Here is a 13,551-nt window from a genome sequence, read left to right as displayed (position 1 = left end):
AGCTAGAAGATGCTTCAGGCATCTCCCCAAATCCCAAATACGGGAAGGTCTTCGGCCATATAGAGCAGGCCATTATCCGGGAGGATCACGTCTGAGAGCGGCGTTTGCGCCCCTGGAGCATCCGGAGGCATTCCACCGGAAGGGATGGTACCGCCTGGGGAACAGCCGATGGGAATTCCGGTTGTTGTGAGGGTGGAGATTGCGGTGTCGTATGGTAGCGTGTCGGCGCCTTGCGCGCCATAGAGCGTATCCCAGATGTCACTGTCGGTTGGGCCAGTGGCGGTAGTGGTGCTTGTAGTTAGGTCGGGCGGCTGAGAAGCAGAAGCTCCGGTGAGTTTGTCGGGGGATAAAGGAGATGGTACAGCGGTGGGTTCTCCGCGATGACTGCTCGGGGTATTTGTTTCGGCAATGGGAGTTTCTTTGGCGGGCCCGACTTGGCCGAAGAGCTGGTCGACTTGTCGGCTGCGGCGCTCCATCCAATGGCGGTTCCGTCGACGAACATACTCCGCCACTGCGCCTCGAAGATACTTGATGATTTGAAAGAAACGACATGCGTGTGGGTCGTGGGGTACGAAGAGGCCTAGGAATTTCTCCGCCTTGTCCATGCCTTCCTCAAGCGGGAGCAAATTGTCGTAGTCAGCAAAGAAAGCGGCTCCCAGCACCACGGCCGAGTTGAAGACGGAATTGATAAGGAATGGCAATCTGCGTGGGAGGGTGTTGTAGCGAGAAAGGTCATCTACGATGTTGAGTCCGCGCAAGGCAGAGTACACACATGCGTCGGCAAATAACGCAATGCGGGAGTTACTGGCCCTGCCGTCGGAGGATCCTGTTGCCTCAGTCCTATTCCGCACATATTGGGACACTCGGAAGATGAGGAACGGCCGAGTAAGAAGAATAATCGACCAGTAGTATGAGCCAAAGATGTGCGCAGCGGACAAGGTGCCTTCCAGCGTCTTGGAATCCAGCCGCTCAGTCTGCATCTGCAGAAACACTGGAAGATTGCGCACCCAAGCTCGATGTTGATTCGATATGGTTTCTGCGACGTTAATCGAGACGACTTGTCGCATATAGACTTCGGTCAGGATACGTTCGAAGATCCGGCACAGTGAGATCACCGTCATGGACAACTGCTCGTCCGGGTGAAGGCGCTGTTGCTCCCCTGGCGAAATCCCCTCTTCACGCAGATCATAGTCAAAGTCTAGTGTCGCAGGAGGACGTCCTAAGGAGGCACAAAGGTACAGATCCATCATACGAAGACTCTTCCACACCCGTTCTCGAGCCCGCCGTTCCCGGGTGCAGAAAAGCGCATTCGCGTCTTTCCGGTGAATTCCAACCGCATACGCGGCACGAAGCGCAATTCCCAAATTCATAAAAGCTCCGTTGCGTCGACAGGCTCCCAGCATGTACATTGAGATCAAAACATACGACTGGATGGTATATATACTCGGGGTTTCCGTGAAGGCAGAAAACGCCAATTGACGGCCGCTGACGAAGTACTGCTCAGCCAGGGTTTGATTGATATCGGACACCTGCGCGCCAATCGCAAGCACGAGATAGAAAATCGAACTGACAGTGTCTTCATCACCCGTCGGATTCTCAACCCAATTCGCAAGCCGGGGGTGAAACTCATTAAGGTCGAACAGATCCAACAGCGGGCTCGTAGCAAGCACAAACTGGCGCGCGAGCCTCTGAGCCTCTTCGTTGCTGGGTGGCGATATCAAAGGCCCTGTATGCGTTGTAGAGCCACTCTGGAACGCCTCCAGCATCGAATGACGCGAGTTGTCCTCCGTGAATTCGCATCGGCCAATCGAGGTCGACACGATCCTCCGCACGCTCTGTAGAAATGACAAGCTGGCGGAGTCGCCAACGTACATGAATTTGCCTTGTCCATCACGCAGTAGCCTAGCCACCTTGGGCACGGGCGCCGTCCCATCCTTGTCATCCGTAGCCTGTTGTTCCATATTGGCACTCCGGTCTTCGAGCGAGTTCAAGAGTCGGTCCATGGCGGTCTGACGCTGTGGGGTCGGAACTAAGCGTTCGCTGAGAAGCATGGTGTCCTTGGAGCTGCTGCTATTCGGCTTGAGCAGTCTCGCCGGTTTGTCGGAGAAGTGACATTCGGACTCTTTGCGCCGTTGTATGCAGATCGTGCATGGCTGTTCGCCGTTGCATTTTTGTTTCCTCCGCTTGCAACTATCGCAGGCGCGTCTGCAGCGGAGTCGGGCCCCAGGGGGTGGATTAGCTTTAGGCATGATGGTGCATGAAACTGATATAGCGTCTGATGATCCGGGCCCGTAAATCCGCTCGAGCCACAATCGCAAAATGATGTACCTGACGAGGAGAAGAGGTGCAGACCGCCTGCAGGGGCAAACCGCGGGGTCGGTCTGGCCGGTGATGAGGGGGGTTTGTGTCAAGACCCAGGCTGACTAGCCGAGTGTTGGATTGAACATCTCTCTAGCACACGGGAGAGAGCCAGAACGGCAAAGATATGCCCACAGGCAGATGGCGAGTCAAGCAGAGAAGGATGGCCAGAACGGAAGGATGATGGGATGCTTGGCCGCTTTCCCCGGATTGAGTCGGGGCCGCCAATTGGGGGGCCGGTGCTGACTAAGAATAATGGATCTTCATCGGGCAACTTGCTTCGATTTCAAACCATCGATGGCATTATTGGCGACTAGTGGCTATTTACGGCCTTGATAACTACATTCGTACATTTCCTCCGATGTATGGCATGACCCGCACGGCTCACATCACTCCCTCTACGGCCGAGTTGGTCCGTTTACTCTGGCCGGAACGATACAATCTTGCCCCAGGTATCAGCCGTGCCCCAGATCCCATGGCGCAAGCATGACAACTGCACAATCTGGCTATGATCCACAAACAGATTCACATCAATACCAAACTCCCGGATATACCAGTTGTACACTTTGGGATCTGCCGCCTCGAACATGACGCGCTCCGGGGGAAGTTCCTTCATGATCTTGGACACCACATCAGTCCGCCATGACTGTACATTCTCGGTGATCCCTTCCGATTCGATCATCAGGCGCTCGACACCTGCGTCGAGGAACTTGCGCCCCATGTTCACCAGCTTGGCCGGGTCGGAAGTGCCAATCGCCTCCAAGCCAGATGCCGGAGTGTCACCACCAGCACCGAACTGGATCCCTAATTCGGGCTTCGCCTTTAGCTTGTACGAGTGAACCTTATCGACGAGTCGCAGCCAGTCGTCTTCAGGGAAGGACAGGAAGCCGGACGAGAGCTCAATCACATCGAATCTGCCGAGGGAAATTAGTTGGATGAGCTAGTTTTCAAGCGAGCATGAGCATAAAAATAACCGTACCCCAAGTCCTTGCACTTGCGAAGATATTTGTCAAAGACGGCATTCGCGTCCGGGTGAGTGAGTAGATGTTCAGCCCATCCGCCCTATGAAGAAGCCACTATTAGCAAGCCCATACAGGCGAACTCTTCCGAGCAAGAGCCTTACGGTCGAGACATAGACACCGTAGTCATGAGCAAGGTCAGTCAGTTCCCTTAGGGGTTTCTCTGGAAAGAGAGAGAATGATCCTAGAAGGCGGTTTAGTATTTGTCTCCTGTCCCACCAGTTCAGCGGCAGCTTTACCTCCTGCAAACTTTAAGCCGTCGACATGTGTTCCCATCCTGTTGAACATTGATCAGAACCCAGTCCCGTGGCAGAAGTGGTGGGTACTGCTCACGTCTCAAGCACGTCCGCCAAGTATCTTTTACCCATCACCTACGATTACGGATCAGCTCTCTGCTTTAGGGGCGAGCACTCTCGCCAGGCTGTGCGGTGACATCGCATACAGTATAGTATGGGCCTCTGATTTCGGTGACCCCCTTCGTCCGTGGCTTCGGAGGTCGAGGATTCGACCGTGCAAATCCGAATCCATTTTTCTTGTCTTGAAGCAATGTGACTTCTTTCTTACTAGGAGGGGTGGAAGAAAACGCCCGCGAAGCCGCCGTCAATGCGGCAACTTTGGGAATCTGCGGCGACGCATGCTGGAGGATGTTCCTCGACGGGGCTGGGGCAACGCGGGATAGTGTTGAAAACATTATGTAGACTGATATTATGCTCTGGATAAGGGTGTATCAAGCAGAGTGAATTGAGACACTATGTATGAATTTCCATTAAGACTGATACTGGATAGTGCAAGCACATCAGAGGCTTCGGTTCCTTATAGTATGTGTTCATCTCTGTTAACCTGGATCCGGTCATGTCAGGAGTCACAAAAGACTGACGTAAAGGATAGCTCATCGTTGAGACGTGGAGGTGACAGTGACAATCATTGGTCCCTACCGGTTGACAGTTAGGAGAAGGCACTGATCGATAAGCAATAAGAACCCATTATTCCCCTCCATTGCGGAACTTTTGTGTACCCCTGAGCAGTATTATGTGTTCACTGGCCAAAATTCATTGCTACTTGTTGGATGAATGGGAATAGCGATGAAGTCAGGATGGCAAAGGCACGCTTAAATGACGTCATTTGATATATCCGGTAAGCCTGTATATTGAGTAGTTAATGATCCATTTAATTAATTGATAGTGCTTGAGTAATCAGGTCAAAAAAAACAAAAATATCCTGTTACTGATATCCATCGACACAAGAACACCTATTAGGCATTTGATAGGAGGAGCACACATGCAAGTAGACGGTGCTTTGGTCGGTATGGACCCAACGATCTTCCCGCGCCGAGGTAGAATGATTAGTATTCGGGTCAAGCTTCATAGCACCTAGGCACCGATTCAGCAACAACGATTGAGGGTCCATGGATACAGGATCCTCCCAGTAGAGTTTCTCCAGGGCCGCATTTGAAGGGAAAGTATTGGCGACGGAGCTTCGGAGGCAAGCGGGGTTTGGGTCGGCACTTGGCACGGAGCGGAAGTCTTCCGATCGCCGACGAGGATGATTGATAACAATAATAATATTCAGTCCCCCTATAGTAGTAAATCGCATGTTTTTTACCTCAACAAGACGGAAAAGTTACTGGTTGGTCAATAAAATGAAACTTTGGTTGGGTCAACAAAAAGGCGACCGTCACACAGACTCAAAGACCTAACGCATGTATACTGCATGTAGGTTGCTTATCTGTCTGCCTACAAGTACTCCAGAGGACAGTCTCGTTGGAGCACGTGCACAATACTAGATATTTAAATAGAAAACAAAAAGTGATTGCCTACAATATTCTGCACCTTTTGTGAAGTATACGGGCGATCGCACCAGCCGTCTCGCAGGACTGAGGGTGGGATCACTAAGAATAGTGACAATTTCGGTGCACGGAACGTGGTAACCCCGCTTCAACTCACAGGGTGGATTGATGATCAGGAAGGCAAACCGTCGAACTAAGTGGATGAGACGAGAACAGACTAGGACCACGGAAACGGATGTTTGTCGACCTCTGCGGAGCTCTCGGAAGCTATACGAAGTCCCTGGTTGCTAGGCGTTACTCCATAGTACTAAGGATAATGTGATTTATGCGGGTTTTTATGCATCTGGACTTCTCCTGCCTTGGAAATCATCCCGTGGTCGAGACGGGAAGGGTTGCAAATCATGCGCCAGCTCTGTAGTTAAGCTAACACTAAGGTCGGGAACCTGCCGTGATGCTTTTTGTACGTCTGAGTTGGTTTTTAAAAGTAGTGATACGGGAGTGGCTTCGGAATCTTGGGTTTCTAGGAGAGATACGAACGCTGATCGGATAATTGAGGCGCTCGATAAACATACAGGGGAAGACTGTCACGATGTCATCGCACGTCCTGGAGGCGTTTCGGGTTTCCACCCGACAAGGGTCATGAAGAGTTGTAGAGAGCAAGGACAATTTACCGTGGAACCAAGGGGAGAGCAGGGGGGTTCCCACAAAGAAAGCAGGACCAGAAACGAAGTAATCAATATCTACTTAGTCTAGATTCCGCTCACTGGGATCGCCAAGCAAGAAAGTGGACTGGCTGAGAACAAGGCTGGAAGCCTCGACCCTGTAGGGCCAGTATTTACATCGTATCGTATTAGGGATCGAGTACGTAAAGGCTCTACTAGGCTTCGTCGGGAGGGGAGTAAGTACATCTATCCAAAGTAATCTGAGCACTTCACAGATAGGCAACATAGACTGAATGAATTGATACTTCAGTATTTTCATCTCCTTCGTCGTCCATTTATCGGCAAACTTTCTCGTGCCGTCTTTTGTGCAGCGTGCTTTCCTGCCCATCCTGGCCAACATTCCGCTGACTCATGTGACGTCTTTCCGTAAGCTTACTAGCTTGCGAGCATGATGTAGGTAGGTAATTACCGAACTGGGAAGTGGATGCGGCTGACATTGGGTTTCCAGCCAATGGAAATAGCTCCAGCTGGTCTGACTGGGAACATAGTTGTGGTAACAATACTAGTCGTGACGAGGATCGTCTGGTCGCGACGGCCAGATCCCTGCAGTGGCTGAGAGACGGACTGATCAAATCTGGTAATGATTCTTACCATTGAACCATGAAATACTTACACCGTATTAGCAGGTCACTTTTTTTGCTGTCACCGCCAGTACAGAGTAAGGCCCAGCAAGTGGGAGCAAGGACCCATGTTCGTGGATCTTCCTCGACCTTTTTGACAAACCTTAATGGGCCTAATTGGGTGATACCGACAAAGCAATTTTCTTTGTGACTTCACCCATACTCCTCCCCCCCCCAATAAGTTACTAATAGACATTCTAACAGGGTGAAAAGTAGCATCCAGGTCCAAAATAGGAGGTCAGATTTAATTGGTATGATTACTGGAACGCGGATGTTTGACCCTTTCTGCCGTCCCTTTCCAGAGGTTCGTCTCCTTTCCCCCTCCCCCAAACGGATGGCTTTGTTTGATTCGGCATCCGGAAGCTCCGACGATGGCGTTCTCTCTGAGCCAAGTAGTGGTTGTGGTTCCTTGGTTTGCTGGCCCGATCTCCAGCATGTGTTAATTATCACGACATGGAAACGCGATGCTAACGGGGCCTAATTTGGCCAAACACAACCAAGTCAGACACCGAAGAACCGGTGAAACCCACTCTGGAGAGCCATGTCATCCAATCCAGTGAGGAGCGATCCCTTATTTTTTTCGCTGCCCACTCAGGGTTGGTGGTTTCGACTGGTTACATGCCTGCTGCTTTTTTGGTACTTGACTAGTATTTCTACAGCCAAGCAGGTCAGGCTGGGCTGAGACCCTCTCTCTGTCTCTCTCTCTCTCCCTCTCTCTCCCTGTAGTACCTACCTAGTACCTACGTACGACTTACTTACTTTACCTACCTAACTAATTCATAACTAATCAACTAATGATTATCTACTAATACCCACACCCCCCCAAAGACGCAAGCAAGTTCCTACTAGTACCATCTGCTACTAGGTTGCACTGCGTAAGGTACATAAGTGCCGCCCCCCACTGCTGCCCATCTCAGAGAGCAATACTTCACGCTACTGCTACTAATTCAAGCTATTAGGCGGGATAATTCAGCCCGCCCTTCCTTCCTACCGGTTTGTTGTTGTTGTCTGGTTGGCTTTGCTAACCTGACGATGCTCTCGCTGTCCACCAAGCCTTGTGTCTCTGTGCTTCACTCTTTATAGCTTGCCCCGCAGCATTCCAGCTTGGAATCTTGGAGCTGCTTGGTCTTTTGTACTTCATTAGTCTTAATCCTCACCCTTGATTTTCTTTCCCTTTCCAATACAGTCGACTATTCCCTCCTTCTCCTCCCCGGTATAGCGCGTCTATTTTCCACCCCGAGGAGGTCACACCATCATGGGAGTAGGAGCGTTCCTCGAGCCTCTGACGGTCATCGTCCTTCTCTTTGGAGGTACCTGGATCAACCGAACAACAGGATCGTTCCCTGCACGCAGAACCCGCCGCAGATCCAGCATCCCTTCACGTGGCAGCTCTCCGGATGCGACAGAGTCCGGACTGTCCACACCAACCGCAAAGGACGGCCTGTTGTCTCGTCGCTTGTCCTCATCTTCATCGGCACTCTTACAAGATGGCCAGAGTCGGTGGCGCAAGAGGCAGTTGGGGATCTTTTCGTCGACCTTGGAGGTCACCTCTCCAAACACCATCGTCTTCCAAGATCGCCTGCTTAGTCGCCTCCTACGCAAGTTCCCTTTCTTAGTCGAATGCTGGTACTGGGCGTTAGTGTACTGGGTATGATTTTCGAACCCTGTGTTCCCTACACTTGCTTTACTCGAGTCCACAACAACTACTTGCTTTCCAGGTCCTATGTGGCAATCGCTAATGTTATGGCATAGACATACCAATTAGGTCGAGCTTTTACTGCCGTTACGCTGCAAGAAGGCACCGTCGACGTGGCGAGGAAACATGCGCTACAGCTGATACAGGTTGAAGAGGCGCTGGGACTATTCTTGGAGGTTCCTATACAGCGGTTCTTCCTCCGGCACACCAGACTCATGATGTGGACAAACTGGATCTACTCCTTCATTCATATCCCGGGAACCATTGCCTTCCTCGTTTGGCTCTACTACTACACGACCACTAGAAACCGATACGATGAATCTCAGCCTGGCAAGCCTCGTGGATTCATGAGTGGCTCGCCCGCAGGCCCGCGCCTCTATCAAGCTCGTCGTCGAACACTTGCCGTGTGCAATCTGCTTGCGTTCGTGGTGTTTACTTTGTGGCCCTGCATGCCACCTCGACTGTTGAGCGACAAGGACGCGCAGGGTCCTGATGCAGCTCGGGGTCGTAGCTATGGATTTGTGGATACGGTGCATGGCGTCAACGGTGCAGGCAGCGTTTGGACCGAAAACCGCTTCTGCAACCAGTACGGTGAGTATTCAATCCGGGAACCATCTGGGCGAGGAGACCGCTGACCAAAACACCCACAGCCGCCATGCCCTCCTTGCATTTCGGCTACTCTCTGATGATTGGTCTCACGATCATGACCATACCGCTGCCGCCACATCATCGTCGGCGCTCGCGCATCGCGATTGGCCCTGTCGGGCTGCAGGTTCCGTCATGGCGCCGACTCGTCTGCCTGGCCATGGGCTTTGCTTATCCATTTGTCATCCTGGCCGCCATTGTCGCGACTGCCAACCATTTCATTCTGGACGCCGTGGCCGGTGCCACGGTGTGTGCTCTTGGGTGGAAATTCAACGGCATCCTGCTGAACCTGCTTCCCCTGGAAGACTACTTCCTCTGGGCTCTTCGTATCCATAAACCGGTGCCGGCCGCAATGGAAGAATTCGAAGGGGCTGATGGGTGGACTGATGATGAGGGATTGCCTGAACATACTTCCCTTCCTTGGTGAGCGAGTTTGCGCTGCCTCGAGAGTAGCTTGTCTTCCTACATATATACCGTGGACTTGCATGATACCCTTCTGGAAATGCCTTCTCACCTCGTTTTTATGAACCTGTCATGACTCTTGATCTGTATTAATTACATTGATGGTACCGCCGGTCGGTCGTTGGGGCCGTACTATTCATTCTTACTGTCCGTGCCTACTCTCCCTCGATCATCCATATGCTCCGAACACCCCCTACTGTGTATATGGCGACCTGCTTTTGATCAAAGACAATGCATTTAATTTTTATCTCTCCTCAACTTGATGAATGGGTTTCGGATGACTTTTAGTTTTTCCTGTGTAAGTCAAACATCGTGCGCAAATCAAGATGATTGCTATATAGTAGAACTAGAAGACGAATGAAGCAGGAAAGCGGGGGGTTGATGAATGGGATGAATGAACGTCAGAACAGAATAACACGAAAGATACCCTCCAGGTGGCTGGGAAGAGAAGGAACAGATGGGATCATTTAAAATTCTGCTTGTAGTACACGACGAGAAGGATTGGCAAGGTATTGATTGTCAGTGTTACTTGCGTGGGGACTGACTCGACAAGTGCCGGACGGGTGTTGTAGATGGGGAACACTTTACTAGGCTTATTGTCCCGCCCTTTAACGCACGGAGTCAATGGAACGAGCAAGACTCTCGGAATAAGCCTGTAAAATCCCAATGTGGAAGTGGGGGAACAAAAGGTCAGTTGAGTGTTGTACTGGGGATATAGATTTAGGATGGCTGGTTTGGCAGCCAGCGAGGGAACTCTTTCTCCTGGCGTCACCATCCGTCTTTCCCTTTTGTTGCCTTGTTCCCCCCGACCAAACAACTACAGACGCATTCTCACCATCACCCCTACTTCCTCCTCACCCGTCGACTCTACCTTCTCCAAGATCCAGTGTCGATTCCGGGTGAGATTTGACTCCGATATACTTGCTTGTTCACCTACCTTCAACTCCTCGTCCGAATCTTGCAGATCCTTGCGACCGCGGGGTTTCTGGTGTTCCTCAACATCCTCAAACTACTAGTGATCGGATTCGGCGGTGCGCGACTGAAGTGCTAGCTCCAGGTGAGTCTGCGATTTGTATGTCCTTTGCAGAGAAGATACTAAAGCCGTGAACAGGTTGTGTCTCAACGTGAAGTACTTGTGTGCACTCTATTTTGAGTCCTATACATCTCTTGAATTGACAGTGATATTATTCGCTGTCTCGGTGATCCAAGCAGACGAGCAGACTGCGGTTCATCCGTGGATGTTCATCACGACGATTCTACTGTCGCCAATTTCCGAATAGCCCCTTGGCTGTTTCTTTCCTGCTTTTGAAAGCTCCGTGTCGTTGTGGTGCAGCAGCAGCGACTTCGCGTTTCCGGCTGCTGGAGGATCGTCAATCGTCGGGGAGTTTTCGCGTCACGGCCCATTAGCAGCTATCACCATCATCCATCCATTCATCACCACAGGCGTCCCTGTATTGCCGTGTTTTTGAAGGGGACTTGATCGGATTCACCCATCGATTCTACGTTTGGGAGAAACGCCACGCTTCTCAGCAACGACCCCCCTATTGGAAGCTCTGTCTTACAGTTGCCACAAGCGCTCCGAGACACGACACAGCGGTCTGCCGTGATAGGATCCCCCTCCTGCCCAGTCGCTAATACAAGGGTTATTGAGGACAACTCCAGAAAGCCAGTGTTACTTGTCAAGACCAGTTGTGGTGGTTGACATTGATCAATTTGTGTCTTGTCGTTGAAGCGTTTGCGTCATTTACGGACTGGGCGCAGCGCCGCTTTGCTTTCCCACCCCAAGAAGTGCAACGCGTTGTCGACTTCCCGCCTCCCGGCGTCGCGACCTTCTCCACCACCACCTCTCGCTCGCTCGCTCTCAACTCTCTCTCTCACTCTCCTCCTCCTCCTCCTTCCACCGCATTACCCTTCCCCTCGAACCTTCCCCCCACCCAAACCTTCTTCTCATCAGAAGGATTCGTCTATCCTCTTCTCCTTCGCATCCTCCTTTCATTCCCCCCTCCTGATTAATTTCCGACTCCCGGTTGCGCATCATGGCCGAGGATACCCCTGCTGCCTCGGCGCCCGCCCCCGACGCCGGTGAGTCGTCCGTCGAACGCGCTCCCTCTGATGCCCAGCCCGCTGCTGCTGAGACTGCGCAAGAGCCTTCCAAGGAGAAGGAAGAGCAGCAGACCAATGGTCCTGAGGACAAGCCATCTGGTAAGCTACCCCAACACCACGCCCTATTCTCTCGTCGCGGTCTTGCCTAGTGGCGCTCGCTAATATCACCCGCCCCGTGCTTAATAGCGACCGAAACTGCCACTGAAGAGGAGAAGAAAGAGCCCGCCCCAGCAGAGGCCGAGGAATCGAGCGCACCCGCCGAGTCTACCGACGCGAAGAAGTCCGATGAGAGTGCGGCCGCGCCTGCAGAGCCCGAAGCCGCACCAGCATCGGAGGCCAACGGAACACCCGCATCCGCTAAGAAGTCTGGCGCCGCGAAGCGGAAATCGACTGGCACCGTGCCCGAGCACAAGTCTAAGCTGAGCAGAAAGAAGTCCCAGATCCGTACCACACATTTGAACGCACAGCCCGGCGAGTACTACCTGGCGCGTCTCAGGAGCTTTCCCCCATGGCCCTCCATCATCTGCGACGAGGAAATGCTCCCTCAAACTCTGTTGAACACGCGTCCCGTGACGGCTCAGCGCCCCGACGGAACCTACAGGGAGGACTACGCCGATGGCGGCAAACGCGCTCACGAGCGGACCTTCCCAGTTATGTTCTTTGAGACGAACGAATTGTGAGTAACACTACATTGAGCTTGGATGAAGCTTGCGACATCGATTTGGTTAACGAAGACCATAGCGCGTGGATCCCCAACACCGATCTGACCCCTATCGATGCTGCTGGCTGCAAGGAGGTGTCGGAGAAGGGCAAGTCGAAAACTCTCTTGGCTGCGTATGCTGTGGGTGCTGAGGGCCATGACCTTCAGCACTTCAAGGACCTGCTGGCAGATCACCAGCGTGCTCTGGAGCAGGAGATCGAAGAAAGGGAGGCCCAGGCAGCTGCCAAGGCCGCCGCCAAGGCAGAGCGTGAGGCCAAGAAGAACAAGCGCAAGAGCATGGACGTGGTCGATGACGAAGATGTCGACATGGACGATGCTGATGAGGAGACGAAGAAGCCCAAGAGCACCAAGAAGCGCAAGAAGGACAACGACTCTGAGGCCCAGAGCGATGAGAAGGTAGGAGAGAGCCGTCATGCTGAACTTGGGTGACTGTGGAGCTGACTTATTCCCGTCTAGCCTGCGAAGACTCCCAAAACCACCACGAAATTGAAGTTGACTACCCCCAAGACTCCGGCCAGTGAATCTGGAAAGAAGGCCCCTGCTTCCAAGGGCAAGCAAACCGCAAGCAGCAAGAAGGCCGCTAAGGCTGCTGCTAGTGATGATGGAGAGGAGTCTCGCGCGGAATCCAAGGAGCCCGAGAAGAAGCTGACTCAGGAGGAAGCCAAGGACAAGAAGGAGAAAGAGAGTATGTGTGGAATCAATCTGGTTGCCTAGGAACGTGTTATGCTAATGATGACTAGTTCTCTTCATCCGTCACAAGCTTCAGAAGGGATTCATTTCTCGCGACCAGCCACCCAAGGAGGAAGAAATGACTCAAATGTCCAACTTCTTCGGCAAACTTGAAAAGCACGCGGACCTTGAAGTCTCCATTATTCGTGCCACGAAGATCAACAAGGTTTTGAAGATGATCGTCAAGCTCAGCTCCATCCCTCGCGACGAGGAATTCCAGTTCCGGGCCCGTGCGATGAGCATTCTGTCCAAGTGGAAGAACTTGCTGGATGCGGATGCCACCGGACCCTCGGATGACAAGGAGAAGGGAGACAAGCCCAAGGCCAACGGTGTCCACAAGGAGAGCAGCGTTGAGACACCGGCTAAGGGTGATACCGAGAACGAGAAGGAGGATGATACCAAGGAGAGCAAGGCTGACACTGCGGAGCCGCAGGATGAGCCGATGCCTGATGCCGATGCAGCAGAGAAGCCAGAGGCCCCTGAGCCGGCTACGGAGGAGGCTGAGAAGGAAGCTCCCAAGACCGAAGAGGCTACGACGGAGAAGGTAGCGGAGAAGTCTAGCGAAGAGAAGCCAACCGAGGGCAAGGCGACGGAGGAAAAGGCCGATGCTGAGAAGACAGAGGAGAAGGCTGATAATGAGAAGACGGAAGACAAGCCGGTGGAGACAGCAGCATAAATGTGATGCTGATG

The 13,551-nt window shown here is 52.4% G+C and overlaps 4 protein-coding genes across 4 annotated transcripts; 3 read left to right on the top strand and 1 right to left on the bottom strand.

Annotated features, from left to right (window-relative positions):
* Window positions 1-14: 14 nt before the first annotated feature.
* BO88DRAFT_333689 (coma-domain-containing protein) lies at window positions 15-4,068 on the bottom strand (the record flags this gene model as incomplete). The annotated part of the gene is made up of 7 exons (XM_025702773.1): window positions 15-2,328; window positions 2,781-3,272; window positions 3,338-3,420; window positions 3,482-3,561; window positions 3,617-3,654; window positions 3,711-3,748; window positions 3,820-4,068. The coding sequence occupies 7 exons, from the start codon at window positions 4,066-4,068 to the stop codon at window positions 15-17; spliced, it is 3,294 nt and encodes a 1,097-aa protein (XP_025566137.1).
* Window positions 4,069-5,221: 1,153 nt separating this feature from the next.
* Window positions 5,222-6,466, top strand: BO88DRAFT_441900 (uncharacterized protein; the record flags this gene model as incomplete). The annotated part of the gene is made up of 7 exons (XM_025709919.1): window positions 5,222-5,467; window positions 5,554-5,860; window positions 5,968-6,010; window positions 6,045-6,061; window positions 6,197-6,238; window positions 6,307-6,405; window positions 6,435-6,466. The coding sequence occupies exons 1-7, from the start codon at window positions 5,399-5,401 to the stop codon at window positions 6,464-6,466; spliced, it is 609 nt and encodes a 202-aa protein (XP_025566136.1). The 5' UTR covers window positions 5,222-5,398.
* A 1,294-nt stretch (window positions 6,467-7,760) lies between these two features.
* BO88DRAFT_423159 (phosphatase PAP2 family protein) lies at window positions 7,761-9,273 on the top strand (the record flags this gene model as incomplete). The annotated part of the gene is made up of 3 exons (XM_025708630.1): window positions 7,761-8,153; window positions 8,258-8,792; window positions 8,852-9,273. The coding sequence occupies 3 exons, from the start codon at window positions 7,761-7,763 to the stop codon at window positions 9,271-9,273; spliced, it is 1,350 nt and encodes a 449-aa protein (XP_025566135.1).
* A 2,071-nt stretch (window positions 9,274-11,344) lies between these two features.
* On the top strand, window positions 11,345-13,537 carry BO88DRAFT_333864 (PWWP domain protein; the record flags this gene model as incomplete). Its single annotated transcript, XM_025702779.1, has 5 exons — window positions 11,345-11,510; window positions 11,721-12,087; window positions 12,153-12,528; window positions 12,589-12,817; window positions 12,873-13,537. The coding sequence occupies 5 exons, from the start codon at window positions 11,345-11,347 to the stop codon at window positions 13,535-13,537; spliced, it is 1,803 nt and encodes a 600-aa protein (XP_025566134.1).
* Window positions 13,538-13,551: the final 14 nt, after the last annotated feature.

This window comes from Aspergillus vadensis, assembly GCF_003184925.1.
Source record: "Aspergillus vadensis CBS 113365 unplaced genomic scaffold BO88scaffold_4, whole genome shotgun sequence".
In the NCBI taxonomy this organism is placed as follows: Eukaryota; Fungi; Ascomycota; class Eurotiomycetes; order Eurotiales; family Aspergillaceae; genus Aspergillus; species Aspergillus vadensis.
Note: the sequence above shows the minus strand (reverse complement) of the source record. Positions and strands in the feature narration are given on the sequence as shown.